General features: G+C 40.6%; 1 protein-coding gene across 1 annotated transcript in view; it reads left to right on the top strand.

The window, feature by feature from the left end:
- Nucleotides 1-20,504, top strand: part of C8A (complement C8 alpha chain) — a 71,825-nt gene that overhangs the window by 25,087 nt on the left and 26,234 nt on the right. The window contains 3 exon segments of the mRNA NM_001046285.1: nucleotides 3,610-3,799; nucleotides 6,848-7,048; nucleotides 8,807-9,047. Coding sequence (NP_001039750.1) covers nucleotides 3,610-3,799; nucleotides 6,848-7,048; nucleotides 8,807-9,047 — 632 coding nt within the window.

The raw sequence follows: 20,504 nt of genomic DNA, 5'->3' as shown, positions 1-20,504 counted from the left end.
CTGGGCCACGCGGCAGCCCTCTCCCAGTCACATGTGGGTTCTGTGACATGCAGTGCTCGTTCACTGTGCTTTAATTACCTTCAGATCACAGCCCACCTACCAGACAGGGCAGAATCCTGTAAGGGCATGTGGCCACACACACATGAAAAGATGATCAAGTATTTGTTTCTTCTAGACCAATAATATTAATTTTCTGGGACTGCCATAACAAAGTGCCACAAGCTAGGTGGCTTAAGCAATAGAAAATTTCTTCTCAGGAGGCTAGAAACCTGGGATGAAGGTAGGATTGCTTTTCCTGAGGCCTCCCTCCTTGGCTGCTGAATGGTCGTCTTCTCCTTGGGTCCTCACAGTGCCTTCCCTCCGCCCATGGCTGTGCCCTAACTTCCCCTTCTTGTAAGGACACCAGTCATATTGGAGTAGGGCCTTCCCTAATAAGCTCATTCTACCTCAATTGCCATTTTAAGGATCCTACCACCAAAATACTGTAAAATTCTGAGGTTTGGGGAGTCAGGACTTCAATACCTGAATATTTTGAGTGCATATTTCAGGCTCTACCACCAAAATCTTGATTTTGAAAGGGACTATGGGATGCAAAGAGTATGAGCATGAAATACTGAGGTGTTGACTTGGAAAATGATTACCTCCTTATTGACAAAAAGATCTCAGACCATGACCCTGATCTCATGTGATTCAATCAGGAGAATTTCGAATATATTAATACTTGTTGGGTTGAGTACTTTGCTCACACTGAACACTGAAAACAGCAGAAAGGGTCCACCTCCACTCCCAACAGCTGACGTTATGGTGGTTTTTCCATTCATCTGTAAGATCTAAGAGGCCTTTCCTGATATTTTACTTTTTTCTTATTTAGGCATTTCCCAGTTTTTAATTTTTATTTATTGTTACAAAAGTAATAACTATTTGAGGTAAAAACTGAACTTTTTCCTTCACTGTCCTTAACCTTGTCCCACCCACTTACCCTCTCTTCCTTCCCTGGAGCTGACCCCTGTTAAGTTGAGACTTCCCAATCATGTAAAGATGCACTGCCAACACACCGTATGGAAAGAATTCAATTAAATGTATTGTGCATTATAGCCATAAGTATATTTTACATAAATATGATTAGACTATACATACTGCCCACAACTTGTTTTCACTTAATATTTTGAAGCTTTCCTACCATATCCTCTATTGTCTTTTTCTAAGCAACAATGTAATGTTCCATAATAAGAATCAGCAAACCATGGCCTAGGTGCAAAATTCAGCCTGCAGTCTGTTTTTAAATAAAGTTTTATTGAAATACAGCTTTTGCCCTACAGTGGAAGAGTTGAGTAGTTGCGGCAGAAATCTACACAACCTGCAAGGCCTAAATTATTTACTATATGGACTTTTGTAAAAAAATTTAAAAAAAAAGAAAAAACAATTTTCCAATTCTTCTATAGTGTAACTGTATAATAATTAAATTACCTCCTATGGAACTGAAAGATAATTAGATTATTTCCCCCTTTTCCCTTTCATAAACAGTGCTACAATGAACATTTTCATATATATAATTTTGTACACATGTGTGAATATTTCTGCAGAAGAAGTTTCCAAAAAGTGGAATTTCTCTCTTTTTATTTCCATTAGAGCTTCTGCAATCAGATTTTCCAAATATACATAGGTTTTACTTATGGTTAGAGATTGCAGTACAATCTTAGAGCTTATGGTTCTTTTGAGTTTTTCTTTGGGTCCATTAGAGAGCCTGTATTTATCAGCTATAGGCAGCAACATGTCCCATAGGTGGAAAGATAGAAATTACAGGGTAAAGAGTAAGAACCTAGGTTGTAGTGTCCAAAAAATCTAGGAAAAAATCCCAGTTCTGACTATAGGCAAGTTACTTAATTTTTCTGAGCTTCAATTTTCACATTTGCAAAATTGTTATGAGGTTGAAAGCTAATGTATGCTAAATGTCTGGTAAAATGTGTATTCAATTCATCACAGCTATTATTACATCACTTCCACTAATAGGAAGAAAGAGATGGAGAAAGGAAGAGAAGAAGGAAGTTTACTTACATTGAATTTCTACTATATGCCAAGTGCTCTATAATTATCCATTTATTCTTTTGAAGCAGGTTTTATTCATAATCCTTCCACTGCTAATTTGCCTTTGTGCTTTTTCACAAAGGAAATAAACAAACATGACGTATGCTATGCCAGAGGCAATCACCAAATGCCATGGGAACACAGAGGAGGGACAATTATCTGTCCAGGATAATCAAAGGTGATACAGAGGAGGCAATATTTGAGTTGGGTCTTCAAGGCTAAACAGAAGTTTGAGATGAAAAGAAAAGCAATCATTTTATTGTCTACAACATAAGAGGCTTAGATTGTAAGGTCTTTGAACTCTTAGTCAAGCTTCATGCTTTTGTTCAGTTAACTTTCTCTTTTTAAGAAATTAAAGCTGTCTTTCACCTGTTTCACATTATTTTTACCTAAATATGGTTAAACCATCCATGACCTAAAACAGAGGACTTAGGCAGATAGACGTGAAACACCCTCAGAGAGGGAAGTATTAGAAAATATTTCTGAAAAGGTATTGGGCCAGGGGAAAAGAAGAATTACTATCAAGTGTACTTCTGTTTTACCCTAATGCCCTCATTTAGACTTCACTAAATGACACTTTTACTATTCTGTTCTTCAAATGAGGAAAATGATCTTCAGGAAGTTTGTAGAAACTTTCTACAAAGTCACACAGCTAGTAAATGACAGAGCCAGAAATTAACCAGGTGTCTCCCTGACTTCTGGAGAAGGAAATGGCAACCTACTCCAGCATTCTTGCCTGGAGAATCCCATGGACAGAGGAGCCTGGTGGGCAATACAGTCCATAGGGTCGCAAAGAGTCAGACATGACTTAGCGACTCAACTCCCTGACTTCACACTGTGTTTCTCCATGCTGCCTAGAAGACTACAGCCTTTCTGAGGATTAGATCATCAGCTTACCACTATGAACTATACCAATATTTCAAAGATAGTTTTTAGCAGCAGAACTTCTTTTGAAATAATGTTAACAAAAACCAGCAACAGCAACATTTTTTTAATATTTCATGAGTACTATTATGATTCCTTTACTTGTTTTAACTCATGCTTAACTCTGCGAGGACAGTAGTATTAGCTGTTTTTTTTTTACAAATGACTAAACTGAAACATAGAGAGATTAAATCATCTGCCCAAGGTCAATCACACAGCTAGATGTGGCAGAGACAGGAAACAGGTCTGGACTGCCTAGTTCCTGGGCTCAGAATTTTGATAATCATGCATATTCTTCTTCAGTTTACTCAACAAATATTTAGGAGGACCTCCTATGTGGGAGCACTGTCCTAGATGCTGAACAATGTTGTCTGGCTGGTCTGGTTTAAGGGAAGGTGGGGCTCATGCCCAGCCCACTCGGTTTCTTGCCTTTACCCAGAATGGCCCATTAGGTACTCCAAGGAAACCTAGTGCCTCACATAACTCAGTTGGAGAAACACTGCTCAGCCTACCAGTTACATCAACGTGCAGAGGATATTTTGTGTTATTCTTTGCTTTTCCAGTGCTCTCTCTTAGAAGCTGCTTTCCTTTTCAATTTAGGTATAATATCCTGACCCAGGAAGAAGCTCAGCATGTGTATGATGCCAGGTACTACGGGGGCCAGTGTGAGACTGTATACAATGGGGAATGGAGGGAGCTTCAGTATGACCCTGCCTGTGAGCGTCTCTACTACGGAGATGATGATAAGTACTTCCGGAAACCCTACAATTTCCTGAAATATCACTTTGAAGTAAGTCTGAATGGGGTGCTCACAGGCCACTGTGGCAGAGAGGCATGGAGGGGAAGTCTATTGGTGAAGATAAGATGACTTGCTTTGGAAGATTTTACTTCCTATAGGGCTTGCTGGTGGCTGAAGCTCCCAATGCACCTGCTCAGGGCTGAAGAGTCAAGGTCAGGGCAAGGGAGCCTCTGTAAATGGGACTGTACTGTAAATGGGACCACCTCCGCTAGATCTCGGTTCTGGTCCTAAAGCAGTGAAATAGACTGGGGCCCTATTTTCTGGGTTGCTAGTCAGAAGCCCTATTTCCAGGTTTTGACACTATTAGAACAGATGTATATCTGACCTTGAGCAGCTCACTGTTCCTCCCCAGGCTCAGGTTCCTAAGATGTAAAGTGGTGGCAAGACAGGAAGTGGCTGGGGGTCCTGAGACCTGTGTCCCTGCTTCCCCAAGGGCAGGTCCTCACTGATGACCTTCATCTCTTGGCTTTCTGTACATAATTTTGTTGGAAGAAAAGGTTCTGCTATCGAAAAGTGCTTGAAAACTGCTAAGGTTCCCTAAGATTCTCCACATCTTTAAAATTCTGGAGCCTATTATACAGAGTAAAGTAAGCCAGAAAGAAAAACACCAATAGAGTATACTAACGCATATATATGGAATTTAGAAAGATGGTAACGACAACCCTGTATGTGAGACAGCAAAAGAGACCCAGATGTATAGAACAGTCTTTTGGACTCTGTGGGAGGGGCGGGGGATGATTTGGGAGAATAGCATTAAAACATGTATAATATCATATAAGAAATGAATCGCCAGTCCAGGTTCGATGCAGGATACAGGAGGCTTGGGGCTGGTGCACTGGGATGACCCAGAGGGATGGTATGGGGAGGGAGGTGGGAGAGGGGTTCAGGATGGGGAACACATGTACACCCGTGGTGGATGCATGTTGATGTATGGCAAAACCAATACAATATTGTACAGTAAAAAAAAAAAAAATATTCTGCAGTCTCCTGGTCACCATGGAGCTCACAGTCAGCTCCAGGGCCTGCTCCTAACCATTCATTTCTCTACCCTTTACCCTGTGGGTGAGCCATCTACACAGCACACTCAGTGGAGGCTTACCAAGTGTCCCCTCCTACTTTCACACAAATTCTCCCACTGAATCCTCATTACAAGACAATGGAACGGATATTACCATTGGCCCATTTTAGATATTAAAAATCCCAGAGACGTAGAGGGATAAATGTCAGGCCCAATAGGTAGCAGAGACAAGATTTAAACCAAGATCTATCTGAACTAAGCCTGGCTATACAGCATTTAGAAGGGAGGCTGCTGCTGCTGCTGCTAAGTTGCTTCAGTTGTGTCCAGACTCTGTGCGACTCCATAGATGGCAGCCCACCAGGCTCCCCCGTCCCGGGATTCTCCAGGCAAGAACACTGGAGTGGGTTGCCATTTCCTTCTCCAATGCATGAAAGTGAAAAGTGAAAGTGAAGTCGCTCAGTCATGTCTGACTCCTCATGACCCCATGGACTGCAGATGATGCAAATTCTCTCTGTATCATATATATTCTATCTACATTCTATCTATAGAGAGAGATGATAGGATGCCAGGACCCTGAACAACTATCTAGTCACATCCCTCACCCCACCAAAGTTTCTCAAAAGAAAAATACTGACAGAGGATAAGGCTAGGCTTATGGATTCTGTTTTAAGAAGTTGGTTCCCACTGTCCACAATAGCTAAGATGTGGAAGCAAATGTCCATCAACAGAGGAATGGATGAAGAAGATGTGGTACATAAATACAATAGAGTATTGCTCAGTCATAAAAAAAAGAATGACAATGCCATTTGCAACAGCATGGTTGGACCTAGACATTATCACACTAAATAAGCCAGGCAAAGATAAACATTATACGATCCCTTATACGTGGAATCTAAGAAATTAATACAAATCAACCTAAGCACAAAATAATAGTAGACTCACATACATATAAAACAAACTTAGGGCTACTAAAGGGGAAAGGGGAAGGGGAGAGATCAATCAGGAGTATGGGAGTAATAGATGCAAACTACTACATATAAAATAAACAATGAGGATTTACTGTATAGCACAGAGAACTATATTCAATGTCCTGTAATAAACTATAATGGAAATGAATCTGAAGCTACATACCTGAAACTAACACAATGCTGTAAATCAACTATAGTTAAATTAAAAAAAAAAAGAAACTGGCTCCCCCTAGCCCACTTCCACCTCTGCCATCTGGTCTAAGTAAGCCAAGCTCAAAGACATAGGTAATGCCGTTTTCCTAACCGGAGGACGATCTAGGGCCTATGTGTCAGGCAAGATAGACTAAGCTATGCTATGGCAACAAAAGATTCTTCAATCTCAGTGCTTTAAAACAGTAATGCCCCTCTTCTGCTATTCATTCATCCTAACGTGGAAAGGAAACTCATCTCGGACACTCAGGACCCAAATTAATGGAGCTTCCATCTCAACACGTGCTCTTGTGATTACAGAGTGAACCACCCATGGGCTCCTAAGCCTCACTTTCTTGGCTCAAGCAAAGCACATGACCAGACCTCAGGTCAAGCTGGCTGAGAAATGCAATCCCGGAATGAAATAACCAAACACTTTTGGTTGGTCCCTAAGCATACCTCTATGTAGAATTGTTACCACCTGCCTGCCTTTGCCTCTTGTCCATGCCTAGATATGGCTTTCCATATTTCCCCACTACAGAGTCAAGCAGGAAGGAAGGGTATCTATCTTCCTATCTTCTACACAGGAAGAGTAAGCCCTCTGGAAAGAAATAAATGCATAGAACATTATAACATTTTATCAGAATCATGTGTGTATGTTTAAATAAATATTTTAGTAGTACCACTAATTACTAAGCACTGCTGAATTTTCTGCATTTTAGTATCAATTTGGAATAGCCTTTTAAACGGAGTATTTATAATAATCTGAAACATTGGTTATTTTACAGAGAAAAGATTTAAATATTACCTATGAATTGGAATATAACTTTATGTGTACAAAGCTAACTATGTGTTTCCTTTCAGGCCCAGGCAGATACTAAAATCTCTTCAGAGATATATAATGATGCAAATGATCTTCTTACTAAAGTAAAAAATGACAAGTCTGTGTCAAGTGGATTGACCATTGGTGTGGGCATTAGAGGCGTCCCAGTCACGGTGACTGCAGGTGTATCCATGTCAAAAGATGCTGCCTTCTTAAAAAAGTTAAGCAAATATCATGAGAAGGTATTAAAACATAATGCCCACGTTGCACAGTATCCCATAATCTATGCCGAACACGTACTACCTTAACTGCATTAAAAAGTACAGTAGTAATTGAACCTTCATTTGCTTGTATAATTGGAAATGTCTAATCAGTGGTAATTATGTTTGTTTTCTTATTACACTTTCACATACAGAATCATCACAAAGGGAATAACAGTGCATGATAAGACTAGTACTCTTATCATCTCCCCATCCTTTTTCATGGTTACCTGGAGCATACAGGGAAATACTTAGAATGGTAGTGTCTTAAAGAGAAGCAGCCAAGCCCTCTAAACTAGACTTGGAAGAATTCTACAGCAAGCCTGGCTTTTCCAGGCTTTTCCATAGATTGGATGGCTGGCCTGCTCAATGAATCTTTCTTCATCAACACTTCTTCATCAACCATTTACTACTAATTGCCTATTATCCTGTCTATTATCAGCCAGTGCTTCCTTGAGGAAGTCAGGGAGTCTGCCTTAACTGATATCTAAAGACTAGTACCAGTTGTCTGGATGAAGTGAGGCAGAAGCTAACAGAAGGCTGTTCTCAGCCTGGGAAAGAGCATGTGCCAAGGCCTGGAGGTGAGAAACTGCCTCACACAGATGTGGACTGAAAGGACTTCCACTGTCTGAAGCCCAGGTGGGAAGGGAAAACAGGGAGTGATAAGGATGGAGAGGCAATTGGGAGCCAGAGCAATATTCATTGAATTGATCAGAAATTTACCCCAAAGCCTCAAAACATTGATACCAGAACTTGGGATTTACAGAGGACTCAAAACATGATTTTACATGATGAAAATTCAGTTATAAAAGTTAACTTTGTTAACAAACATGAATTACATTTTGGAGCTTTGCCACAAATAAGCTATTGATCTGAAGGGAAGTGTTGTTCTGAGAAACAACTCTCAGGTTAATGTGGACTTTTCAAAAACCAGGTCGTTTCCTTCAACTTTCACTATCACTTTGGAACAAGGTTTATATTCTCTGCAAGGAAAGCTCATGCATAACCCACTTCCTGTTAAACCAATCCAACCTCACCCTGGTCCTGTCTTTTTTTTTTTTTCTTTTTTTTTCATTATTATATCAGGATCCTGCATTTCTTGATTACTGAATGGTATAAGATTACCACTAAAATATAAGCTCTATGAGGGCAGGGACTAGCTCATTCAAGATCATGTTCCCTGCACCTAGCAGAAAGCATGTGATGACAGGCACTGATAGGTACTCGCTCAATAAATTAAATGATATTGGCATTTCACAATGTCATTGAAATATTCCTAAGCATAATTTTTAATGGTGCCTAATACTTATGTTAGAAGTTGCATAATGCAATGCTTTAATTAGAGAAAGATGTGGAGGTAAGAGTGGGCTGAGGGCAGGATGGAGGGAAGGAACATGGTGATGCACACTGTGATAATGAACCCAGTGAGGGCTGATGAGAACTTGACCCGGGCGGCATAGTAGGAAAGAGATGAAGGTACAGAACAAGCCAGGCACACACTGGTGTCCAATATATGCTTGCAAAGCATAGTAATCCTCCCTTATATATATTTATATACATATATATGCAAGTATATCTATACATTTACATATAATTCCCACAGTTATATGTAGGTGTATATATGTTATATATATATCCACAGGTACTAAATGCGGACCTTTTATGTGATCTCATGTGGTAAAATATATACTCTCTCTTTGTTCTTTTCCCTCATTTAATGGTGGTCGTTGTTGTTGGCAGAAATACAGCTTTATGAGAATTTTCACAAAGGTGCAGACTGCTCATTTTAAGATGAGGAGGGAAAACATCGTGCTGGATGAAGGTATGCTGCAGTCACTAATGGAGCTTCCAGAGCGATACCACTATGGCATGTACGCCAAGTTCATCAATGACTACGGCACCCATTACATAACGTCTGGATCGATGGGTGGTGTCTATGAGTATATCCTGGTGCTTAACAGAGAAAAAATGGAAACAGCTGGTAAGTAGAATGGGTGTGCGATGCACATAGTGTTCGGTGCGTACACCAGACATGGTGAGCAGTTTTCTAGTCACTGACTCTCGGCCACACGTGATCTCATTTAGTCTCCATGACAACTCTCTACGGTAGCATTAGTATTATTATTTACAGGAACTTGAGGTTCAACAGGGTGAAGTGGCTTGCTAGGAAGCACCACAAATAGAGTTTGAATGCAGACTTGTCTGGCTGTCCAAAATCATGCATTTTCTATGGGACTGTGCTGCTAAGTCACTTCAGTCGCGTCCGACTCTGTGCGACCTCACAGATGGCAGGCCACCAGGCTCCCCCATCCCTGGGATTCTCCAGGCAAGAACACTGGAGTGGGTTGCCATTTCCTTCTCCAATGCATGAAAGAGAAAAGTGAAAGTGAAGTCGCTCAGTCCTGTCCGACCCTCAGCGACCCCATGGACTACAGCCCTCCAGGCTCATCCATCCATGGGATTTTCCAGGCAATATGGCACCATAGTTATCTCTTTAATAATAAAAGGTCTCTGGGGTTTTGCTGTTTAAATGTTAAAACATTTAAAATGTAGATTCTTGGTGGGTAGAACGGCCATCCAAGCAGTCAGTGATGGCAGAAACCTAGAGTCATCCCAGACCCTCCTACCCCTCCATCCCTGTAGATCTCTAAGACCCTTCAGTTCTCTCTCCTGAGCAGCTCTCCTCCATCCTTTCTTCTACATCCCCTCCTTCAATGGGAGGCTGGGTTTACATCTTTCACTTATGACTGCAGCAACTCCTAAATGGTCTTCAGAGGAAGACTCACCCCTTCCAATCCATTCTCAATACTGCTACCAGAAGGATCATTCTGCCTCACAGATCTTAGAACGTCATCTCCTTGCCTAAGATCCTGGAAGGCTAATACTAAAATCTAAAATCCTTAGCAAGACAGCAACAATCTCCATGGTCTCACTCCAAACTGCTAGAATAGTGGTTCTAAAATGTGTGGACTCCCACCAACAGCATCAGCATCACCTGGGAATGTGTTACAATGCAAATCCTCAGGTTCTCATCCCAAACCTGCTAAATGGGAAACTCTGGGTGTGGGTCCAGCAGTGTGGGTTTCGACAATCACCCTCCAGGTTATTCTGATGCTTAGTATAGTTTGAGAACCAGTGAATGAGTAGAAGGGTGAGAGGTGTATCCATTTTTCAAGCCCAAGTTCAACCTCCAAGTTTCAAGAAGTTTCTCTGACTGCACCAGTTCAGGCTGGTCACTTCCTTCCTTCAACACATTCATATAAATTCCACAGTTTAGTCTTTAAAGCAATTTTCCAAACATTAATTATTTCTCTTTTCATCTAGACAGCAAGATCCTTGAAAGCAAGCATCCTGTCTGACACTTTTCCACCTCTTTAGTGCCCAACACAGGGTTTAGTACACAGTGAGTGAGCAAAACAACTCATAGTGAGTGAGTTTGAAGAGGGTGTTAACTTAGATTCCTAACTAGGGCCATTCATAAATTTGTCCATCTATCTCTGTATCCATTCTTTTATAATTCAAATATCTATTCAGTGTCTTCTACGTGTTTGTGCTAGGGATACAAAGGCAAGCAAATCTAAATACAGTCCCTACCTTCCTGCAGCATAATACTTAACAAACTGCAGGTTGAAACCCAATAGTAGATCCTGAAATCAATGTATGGATCACAAACATTTTGAACAAGACAGAAGAGAAAATATCATAATGGTTTGTAAGCAGTGAGGATAAGTTATTGCTTCAAGAAACTTGTTTTGGTTAAAGACATATATATGTACAGAGTCATGACAAATGAAATAGTTCAGGATAGGTCAGTATAAAAAAAGAATTTGAAAAACTTAATTCAAGTGGATCTTTTTAAGAGTCACTCAAAACCATGAGGAAGGACAAAGAGCTAACATTTATTGAGTACTTACTAAGTTCCGGGGCTGTTGTATATATTCTTATTTAATATTCTTGACAACATTTGGAGGTGGGTGGTGTTCTAGTTTTAGCCCCAGAAATGCTGAGGCTCCTTAGGGAAGTTAATTACTTCCCTATATTTGGCCCAGGGCTGCAGGAAGCTGGCGTCAGACCCCTGGACCTGTGTCTTTTCTCCATGTGCTCCTGGTACAGCCTTTCATTTGGTCTCTGGTACTGGATTACTAATTAATTGCCTGGGGGTATCTCAAGCCCCCTCCGCTTTAAAATCTGTGAGGCAGAAATGGGCTTCCAATGTGGTTAATATTCAAAAGGAGCCCACCAACGAATTGTCCCAGGGATAATTACCTCAGCTCTGTTTATGGAAAGCCATATGTCGATAATAGCACAATTTGCTGTTTGTGAAGAGCTGATTTTCTATAAATCCGGAAAGTTAGTGTTGCTTTTCCATAAATATGGAAATGTGCTAATCATCACCTCATCTGCTGGAGCCCGCTAATAAATCAGAATGTCATTTACATATTAACCTACAAAGAACAAAATCATCTACCTTCTTTCCCTTTGACAAACAGAATCACACATACTCTCACTCCATGTTTGATGTCTGTCTAATTTTCTCTTTGTCTCTTTCTCATCCTCTCTCTCACTCCTTCTCTCATTCTCCTCTTTTCCAATGTCTTTTTTCTCTCTGGGTGTCTTTGATCTATATGACTTTAATAATATTTATGTTCTATTAAATGCTTGTTTCTAAGAAACACACCGTGTGGTATACATACCCTCCTTCAAAAGCTGAGCTTGGAATGGAATGATTTAAATGAACACATGGGCTGGTTTGCTTTGGGGACTCATCTGTCCTTGGGTTTGCCTCAGATCCTCTATGGGTTCATCCCAGAGGATGCGCAAGGCTGTTTTCTTCTAATGTGTCCTTTAGATAAAATACGTCTCCCCTAAAGACAGCATGAAACCATGCATCAAAAATCAAGGGACTTCTTGGATGTTGGGGAGGTGATGTTAGACTTCAATGGGACCCTAGACTTTCCTCAAGGGCTGCTGCTGACAGCTTTCTACATTCTACAGGAATCAGTATTGGCTTTGGGCTGGAATTTCTGGATTTAGATTTTTTTCTCCTTCATCCCTTCTTTGGAGCTCCTATTATTTGTCTTTATATAAAAATATGACAAAGGGAATAGCACACTCATTATCTGGCCTCTCTGGAGTCTGGCCCTATTACCGAGCTGATGATTTACCTCAGGCAGGTCAAGTACTTCAGTGACACTGTTCTGTTCATGTATGTTTCCTGCCTCCTTTTGTGGGTGCTGTCTGTCAGCCTCCAAAACGCTTCCCCGTCTTGCCAACCTGACAGATTTCAACTTATTCTTCGGAACCTTGTTCGGGTATCCCCACCTCTGTGAAACCTGCCCTGACATCCCTCTGTCCATTCTTTCATGGTTTTGTTCATACAGATATGCATTCATCAATTATGTTTGTATTATGTGCCAGGTAAACAAAATAGATATGGTTCCTGTTCTTGCAAAGCTTACAATCTAGTGGAAGAAACTAAACAAACACCTTAAAATCCGGATGTCCTTCTTGGTTCCCCCTTTACTTTCTGGCCCTCATCAGTGAGATCTGTCATTTTTTGTTTCTAAAGCATACATGGCATCTGACCACATCTCTATTACCGTCTAACTGGTCCGAACCACTGTGATCTCTTATCTGGCCACTCTAGAGTATGATGGCTTTTGTGTTGTCTTTCTTTACTTTTCTCCTCTTTCCTTTTACTTTTTCTTTCATTTCTTTCCATTCTTGTTGTTGTCACTGTTGTTCTGCAAACAGTCTAACATAGCAAGCTCATTTTAGCCTACAGCCTTGGTACTAGCAGTTCTCTCTGTCTGGGCTACCCTTCCCTCTGATGTTTGCATAGCTGTATTCTAACCATTCAAATCTCAACTTAAATGCCCCCCTTTCCAAAAGGCCTTTTATGACCATGTAGCAAGTCCCTCTTTGGTATAGCACCCTATTTTAATTCTCAGGCTATCACATATTCAGTAATTACCACGTTCACATGCTTATTTGTTTGTCAACCTCTTCTTCCTAGTATGCATGTTCCATGAGAGCAGGGACCTCGTATGTTTTGTTTGCTATTATATATTCATTTCCTAGAATGGTGTTTGGCCTTAATAGCTTCTGTTGAGTGAGCTAATGAATAGATACATGAAGTGAAGTGAAATGAAAGTCACTCAGTTGTGTCCAACTTTTTGAGACCCCATGGACTATATAGTCCATGGAATTCTCCAGGGCAGAATACTTGAGTGGGTAGCCTTTCCCTTCTCCAGGGGATCTTCCCAACCCAGGGATCAAACCCAGGTCTTCCTCATTGCAGGTGGATTCTTTACCAGCTGAGCCAATTGCAAATTGTGATATGAGCTATGTAGAAAATGAACAGGTTGTAGAAATAGAGACTGACTGTGGAAGGAGAGGGAGAAGAAAATCAGTTTAGGATTATCTGGGAAAGTCTCTTGAGTAAATAGGATAAGGTCCAAAAAGATACTCAGAAGGAGACTCCCAAGACAAGAGAGAAGGTGCCCTGGGCAGAATGGACAGCCTGGAGTGTTTGAGAACTGAAATAAGAATGTGTGGCCGAAGCCTGCAGATAAGGTGGGGGATGGAGGGAGCTGAGGTTGGAAGTAGCTGCAGATGGTCTTGCTGGTCGTAGTAAGACGTATAGACTTTGTCTGTAGTGAAAAGGAAATCACTAAACTGTTACCCAGCTGTGCCATGGTCTAATCTCTGTGTCAGTAGGTCATTCCACTGTCTGAAGAGCACAGATTAGAGGGGGTGAGAGCAGACTCAAGGAGCACAGTTAGAAGACTCCTGTTGATATCCAGGTAAGGAATCATAAAGGAGATGAAAGAATATGATTGATTCGAGACATATTTTGAAATAGAGTTTGGGTAATTTGCAGATGACCTGGGTGTGAATTGTGAAGTGTAAATACTCCTTCTATATTATATTTCAGCCACACACACACACACACACACACACACATTAGGGCAAGAAGAACATGATGAGTGTGCCTGGGAGGGCCAACTTCCTAAGAGAGGTACCTCTAGGCATTTGGAAATATGGCAGGGATTCTCAAGCCAGGAAAATAATCCAGAATATATATGTATGTACACATAAATTCATACATCATACTAATTGAAATGATCTATGTGTCTTTTCTACTGACAATGAACTAGACTTTCCCTTTATGGCCAATGTAGGTAGGTCCTGCACATGCATGCTCAGCTGTGTCTGACTCTTTGTGACCCTATGGACTGTAGCTGCCAGGCTCCTCTGTCCACGGAATTTTGGAGTGGGTTGCCATTTCCTTCTCCAAGGTATCTTCCCAGCCCAGGAATCGAACCCTTGTCTCCTATATCTCCTACATTGCTGGAGGATTCTTTACCTCTTGAGGCATTTGGGCTTCCTAGACACATTTAGCTTAGCTTCTGTGACCTTTGTCTCTCAAATGCCCCACAAAACAGATTTTCTTGTAAGTTAAGTAATCTAAGTAAGTCAGATAAGATACCTCCATCTGGGATGATGTGAGAGAAACTATGCATGGAATAGAAAGTAAACTAATAGCCCTCAGAGCTCTAAAGGTACATGATTCTATTGCTGTCATTTAGATACTCAGTTGTGTCCAACTCTTCTGTGGCACCATGGACAATAGTACACTAAGCTCCTCTGTTTATGGGATTTTTCGGGCAAGATTACTGGAGTGAGTTGCCATTTCCTCCTCCAGGGAATGTTCCTGACCCAGGGATTGAACCTATGTCTCTGAGTCCCCTGCATTACAGGTGGATTCTTCACTGTTGAGCCACCAGGGAAGTCTCTTGATTCTGTAGTTTGGAATATTGAGGTCTGCAAAGATCTTACAGAGAATGACTTCTGTTGATGCTCCTCCACTTGTGAAGGAAGCCAATAGTATTTTATGGCCCCATGAAAGCCATCAGGCAATGTGGTAGTGAAAAGCGTTCTTTTTACAAAGATATCTTTGCTTTTGGTTCTGCCATTTAAAAGCTAATACTTTGTATCTCTGAGTTTCAGTTTTCCCATAACTAATATAAGTATAATAAACTACTTTTAAAAACCATTATGAGAATTAATGAAGATATTTCTAAAAAGCATCATGATAAAGAAAATACTGTGTAAGCAGTGGTTATTATTATAATTACAGTTTTAGGTGGGGTGAGTAAGTAGCAGAATCATTGGATCAAGGTCTGTGGAATGAAGAAATAACCTGGCAGATAGTAGTGAGGAATCTAAACTTGGGAGTCAGAAACATCTTGGTGGAGCTCTTGCTTCTACCATTTAGTATTGTGTGACCCTGATCAAGGAACTTAATTTCTCTGAACCTCAGTTTTTTTCAAGACCCTAATAGGAATGATAATAAAGCCTTGTTTGAGAATAATTCCAAGTATCAGTACATTTTGGATGGTAAGTGTTTAAAGAGATTTGTTTTCCCTTGAATGCAGGATGTTAGTATAGCTTAGTGTTTGAAAATATAAGTTCTGTCATGTTACTGTGTGATTATCGGCAGATTATTTAATCATTTTATGTCTTAATTTCTTCATCCCTTAAGCTGGAGGTATTAATGGCATTTAACTCATATTAATTGTGAGGAATAAGAAAAGTTATCCACAGAAAATATTTAGAGTAATGCTAATGATAATGAGCACTCATTAAGCATCAATTGCTGAAAAAGGTTCTAATCTAGATTCCTTGTGTTCACATCTCATCTCTACCACTGACTGACCATGTGACCCTCGGGCAAGTGCCCTCAGGCAAATGCCTCCCTCTTCCTGCCTGGTTCCTGTTCCCCTAAATGAGACAATGACAGAAGACACTTCATAGGCCTGTTATGAGTATGAAATGAAACAGTCTATGTGATCAGGGCTTCCCTCATAGCTCAGTCGGTAAAGAATATGCCTGCAATGCAGGAGATCTGGCTTCAATTCCTGGGTCGGGAAGATCCCCTGGAGAAGAAGATGTCAACCCACTCCAGTATTCTTGCCTGGAGAATCCCATGGACAGAGGAGCCTGGCAGGCTACAGTCCATGGGGTCGCAAGAGTTGGACACAACTTAGCGACTAAGAGAGAGAAAGAGATGTGATCAGGTGGCCCAGGGCCCGACATATAGTAAGAGTTTAAAAATGGTACTTATTGCTGCACTATGTTGGTGTAGTGACACTATGACGGAAATGGGTGAATTTAATTCAGATGACCGTTATATCTACTACCATGGGCAAGAATCCCTTAGAAGAAAAGGAGGAGCCCTCATGGTCAAGAGTCTGAAATGCAGTGCTTGGGTGCAATCTCAAAAAATGATAGAATGAACTCAGTTTGTTTTCAAGGCAATCCATTCAACATCACAGTGATTCAAGTCTAGGCCCCAACCACTAAAGCTGAAGAAGATGAAGTTAAATGGTTCTATGAAGACTAAAAGCCTTTATAGAACTAACACCAAAAAAAAAAAAAAAAAGAAGAAGTCCTTTTCATCATAGGGGACTGAAATACAAAAGTAGAAAGTCAAGAGATATCTGGAGAAACAGGCAAGTTTGGCCTTGGAGTACAAAATGAAGCAGGGTAAAGGCTAACAGAGTTTGCAAAGAGAATGCACTGATCATAGCAAACATCCTCTTCCAGCAGCATAAGAGAAGACTCTACAAATGGACATCACCAGTTGGTTAATACCAAGATCAGACTGATTATATTCTTTGCAGCTGAAGATGTAGAAGTTCTTTACAGTCAGCAAAAACAAGACCAGGAGTTGACTGTGGCTCAGATCATGAGCTCCTTATTGCAAAATTCAGACTTAAATTGAAGAAAGTAGGGAAAACCACTAGGCCATTCAGGAATGACCTAAAACAAATCCCTTGTGATTACACAGTGGACATGACAAATAGATTTAAGGGATTAGATCTGATAGACAAAAGTGCCTGAAGAACCATGGGCGGAGATTCATAACATTGTACAGGAGGCAGTGATCAAAACCATCCCCAAGAAAAAGAAATGCAATAAGGCAAAATGGTTGTCTGAGGAGGCCTTACAAATAGCTGAGTAAAGAAGAGAAGTGAAAGGCAAAGGAGAAAGGGAAAGATACATCTACCTGAATGCAGAGTTCCAAAGAATAGAAAGGCGAGATAAGAAAGCCTCCTTAAGTGAACAATGCAAAGAAATAGAGGAAAACAATAGAATGGGACAGACCAGAGATCTCTTCAAGAAAATTGGAGATATCAAGGGAACACTTCATGCAAAGATGGACACAATAAAAGACAGAAATGGCATGAACTTAAAAGAAGCAGAAGATATTAAGAAGAGGTGGCAAGAATACACAGAAGAACTCTACAAAAAAGGTGTTAATGACCTGGATAACCACAATGGTATGATGACTCATCTAGAGCCAGACATCCTGGAGTGTGAAATCAAGTGGGTCTTACGAAGCAATACTACTAACAAAGCTAGTGGAGGTAATGGAATTCCAGCCAGTTATTTCAAATCCTGAAAGATGCTGTAATGTGCTGCAGTCAATATGCCAGCAAATTTGGAAAACTCAGCATTGCCCACAAGACTGGAAAAGATCAGTTTTCATTCCAATCCCAAAGAAAGACAATGCCAAAGAATGTTCAAACTACCACACAATTGTGTTCATGTCACATGCTAGCAAGATAATGCTCAAAATCCTTCAAGCTAGGTATCAACAGTACATGAACTGAGAACTTCCAGATGTACAAGTTGGATTTAGAAAAGGCAGAAGAACCAGAGATAAAATTGCCAATATCTGTTGGATCATAGGAAAAGCAAGAGAATTTCAGAAAAAAAAACATCTAATTCTGCGTCACTGACTACGCTAAAGCCTTTGGCTGTGTGTATCACAACAAACTGTGGGAAATTCTTAAAGAGGTGGGAATACGAGACTACCTTACTTGCCTCCTGAGAAATCTGTATGCAGGTCAAGAAGCAACAGTTAGAACCAGAAATGGAACAACAGACTGGTTCCAAATTGGGAAAAGAGTATGTCAAGGCTGTATATTGTCCCCTTGCTTATTTAACTTATGCAGAGTACATCATGAGAAACGCTGGGCTGGATGAAGCACAAACTGGAATCAAGATTGTGGGGAGAAATACCAATGACCTTAGATGTGCAGATGACACCACCCTAATGGCAGAAAATGAAGAGGAATTACAGAGATTCTGGATGAAGGTGAAAGAGGAGAGTGAAAAAGCTGGCTTAAAACTCAACATTCAAAAAACTTTGATCACGGCATCCAGTTCCATCACTTCATGGCAAATAGAATGGGAAACAATGAAAATAGTGACAGACTTTGTTTTCTTGCACTACAAAATCACTGAAGATGGTGACTACAGCCATAAAATTAAAAAACTCTTGCTTCTTGGTAGAAAGGCTATGACAAACCTAGACAGCATATTATAAAGCAGAGACATCACTTTGCCAACAAAGTTCCATCTAGTCAAAGCTGTGGTTTTTCCAGTAGTCATGTATGGATGTGAGAGCTAGACAATAAAAAACGCTGGACACCAAAGAATCGATGCTTGCAAACTGTGGTGCTGGAGAAGACTCTTGAGAGTCTCTTAGACAGCAAGGAGATCAAACCAGTTGAACCTAAAGGAAATCAACCATGAATTTTCATTGGAAGGACTGATACTGAAGCTCCAATACTTTGGCCACTTGCTGCAAAGTGCCAACTCATTGGAAAAGACCCTGATGCTGGGAAAGATTGAGGGCAGGAGGAGAAGGGGATGACAGAGGATGAGATAGTTGGATGGCATCATTGACTCAATGGACATGAGTTTGGGCAAACTCAGGGAGATAGTGAAGGTCAGGGAAGCCTGGCATGCTGCAGTCCATGGGGTTGCAAAGAATGAGGCATGACTGAGCAACTGAACAACAACAATGTTGGTGTTACTATTACCACATTCATTACTCCCAGCTTTCCAGTTGTTAATTCTACAATCTTAACTATCCTCTCATCTGTAATGTGGGAACAATAAGGCAACCTATCTCATAGGTCTCTGCAATTGGTCAGCTTTGAAACATTGTTCAAATGGAAGAAACATCATTATGCCCAGCCTGCAGTGGCCAACACTTTTGCTGTAAGACTTGGAGTCTTAGCATTCATGCCTCCTTCCCTTACCTGGCCATTTTTTAAAATCAAGGTAATTCATTTCTGTCCCTAGAGCTTCATCCCATTTTGGAGGGACTGCTCCTCCCATTGATCAAGGTCACTTTGAATTCTTTTCACTATCTTTCAAAGTCTTAACAAGCCCAATCAGTGCCTGTGTTCCATCATGCCTCCCTTTGATGGATGCCAGATAACAGTGACCCTGGAAATGACCCTTTCAGTGAAAATGCAGTACATTCAGCCCATCACTGATCATCACTCTCCAACTAGGGTCCTTGGGCCAACTGGTCTACTACCTAACACACTGGGTAGAAAAAGCCATAGGGAAAGAAAGTGAAAGTGAAGTCGTTCAGTCATGTCTGACTCTTTGTGACCCCATGGACAGTAACCTACCAGGCTCCGTGGTCCATGTGATTTTCCAGGCAAGAATACTGGAGTGGGCTGCCATATCCTTCTCCAGGGGATCTTCCCAACCCAGGAATCAAACCCAGGTCTCCTGCATTGCAGGCAGGAGCCACACTGGGTAGAAAAAGCCATAGGCACATGACAAAAATCTCACTAAAGTTGATGTCAATTATAGTTTTACATTCTTTTCCTTTGTCCTCTTTCCTTCTCTTTATTTATTCAATAGCTTTTCATTCAACAAACATATATTAAGCACACAAAATATGGTTAGCACTGTCTAGACACCAACATGGATCCTATTATCTCATATAGCAGGTAATAGGGTTTCTCTGTTATAATCATGTGATTATAGTCAGGGATGATTTATTATAGGGACAACCAGATTGGTTACCACCTATAGTGAATTAACAATTTATTTTTGTTTTCACTGTACTTAGTAATAACTGAAATATTTGGTTCTAACAAAATATATTTAAAATATTTGATTCTAATAAATATATTAACTCCTAAGGTTGGTAAAATACAGTCATTCACATCTGGTATTGAAGATGATCTTCATAACCACTTATAAGGAATAAGTGGTTATGTGAAGCTCTAGGGACAGAAATGAATTTTCTCCCTAATTCTATAGAGAAAGCTTTGGTCTAAAGAGCCCAAGTAATTGGCTCAACATGATTCAATTAGTATTGAATTAAGGTCTTCTGATGTAGAGTTTATATCTTGTCCATGTATTTACCTCCCATCACCCCCTCCCCATTTCTTCACACTCTGTGATTCATTCTGATACTATATTCAAGGGCTTAGACTCTAGTAACAGTGGTAAAATGGCTAAAAGTTACTGAGCATTTCATCACATGGCAGACACTGAATTAGGCATTTAAATGCACTATCTCATCTTATCCTCAGGAAAGACCTGGGAAGAG

Source organism: Bos taurus, chromosome 3 (genome assembly GCF_002263795.3).
Source record: "Bos taurus isolate L1 Dominette 01449 registration number 42190680 breed Hereford chromosome 3, ARS-UCD2.0, whole genome shotgun sequence".
Lineage (NCBI taxonomy): Eukaryota > Metazoa > Chordata > Mammalia > Artiodactyla > Bovidae > Bos > Bos taurus.
Note: the sequence above shows the minus strand (reverse complement) of the source record. Positions and strands in the feature narration are given on the sequence as shown.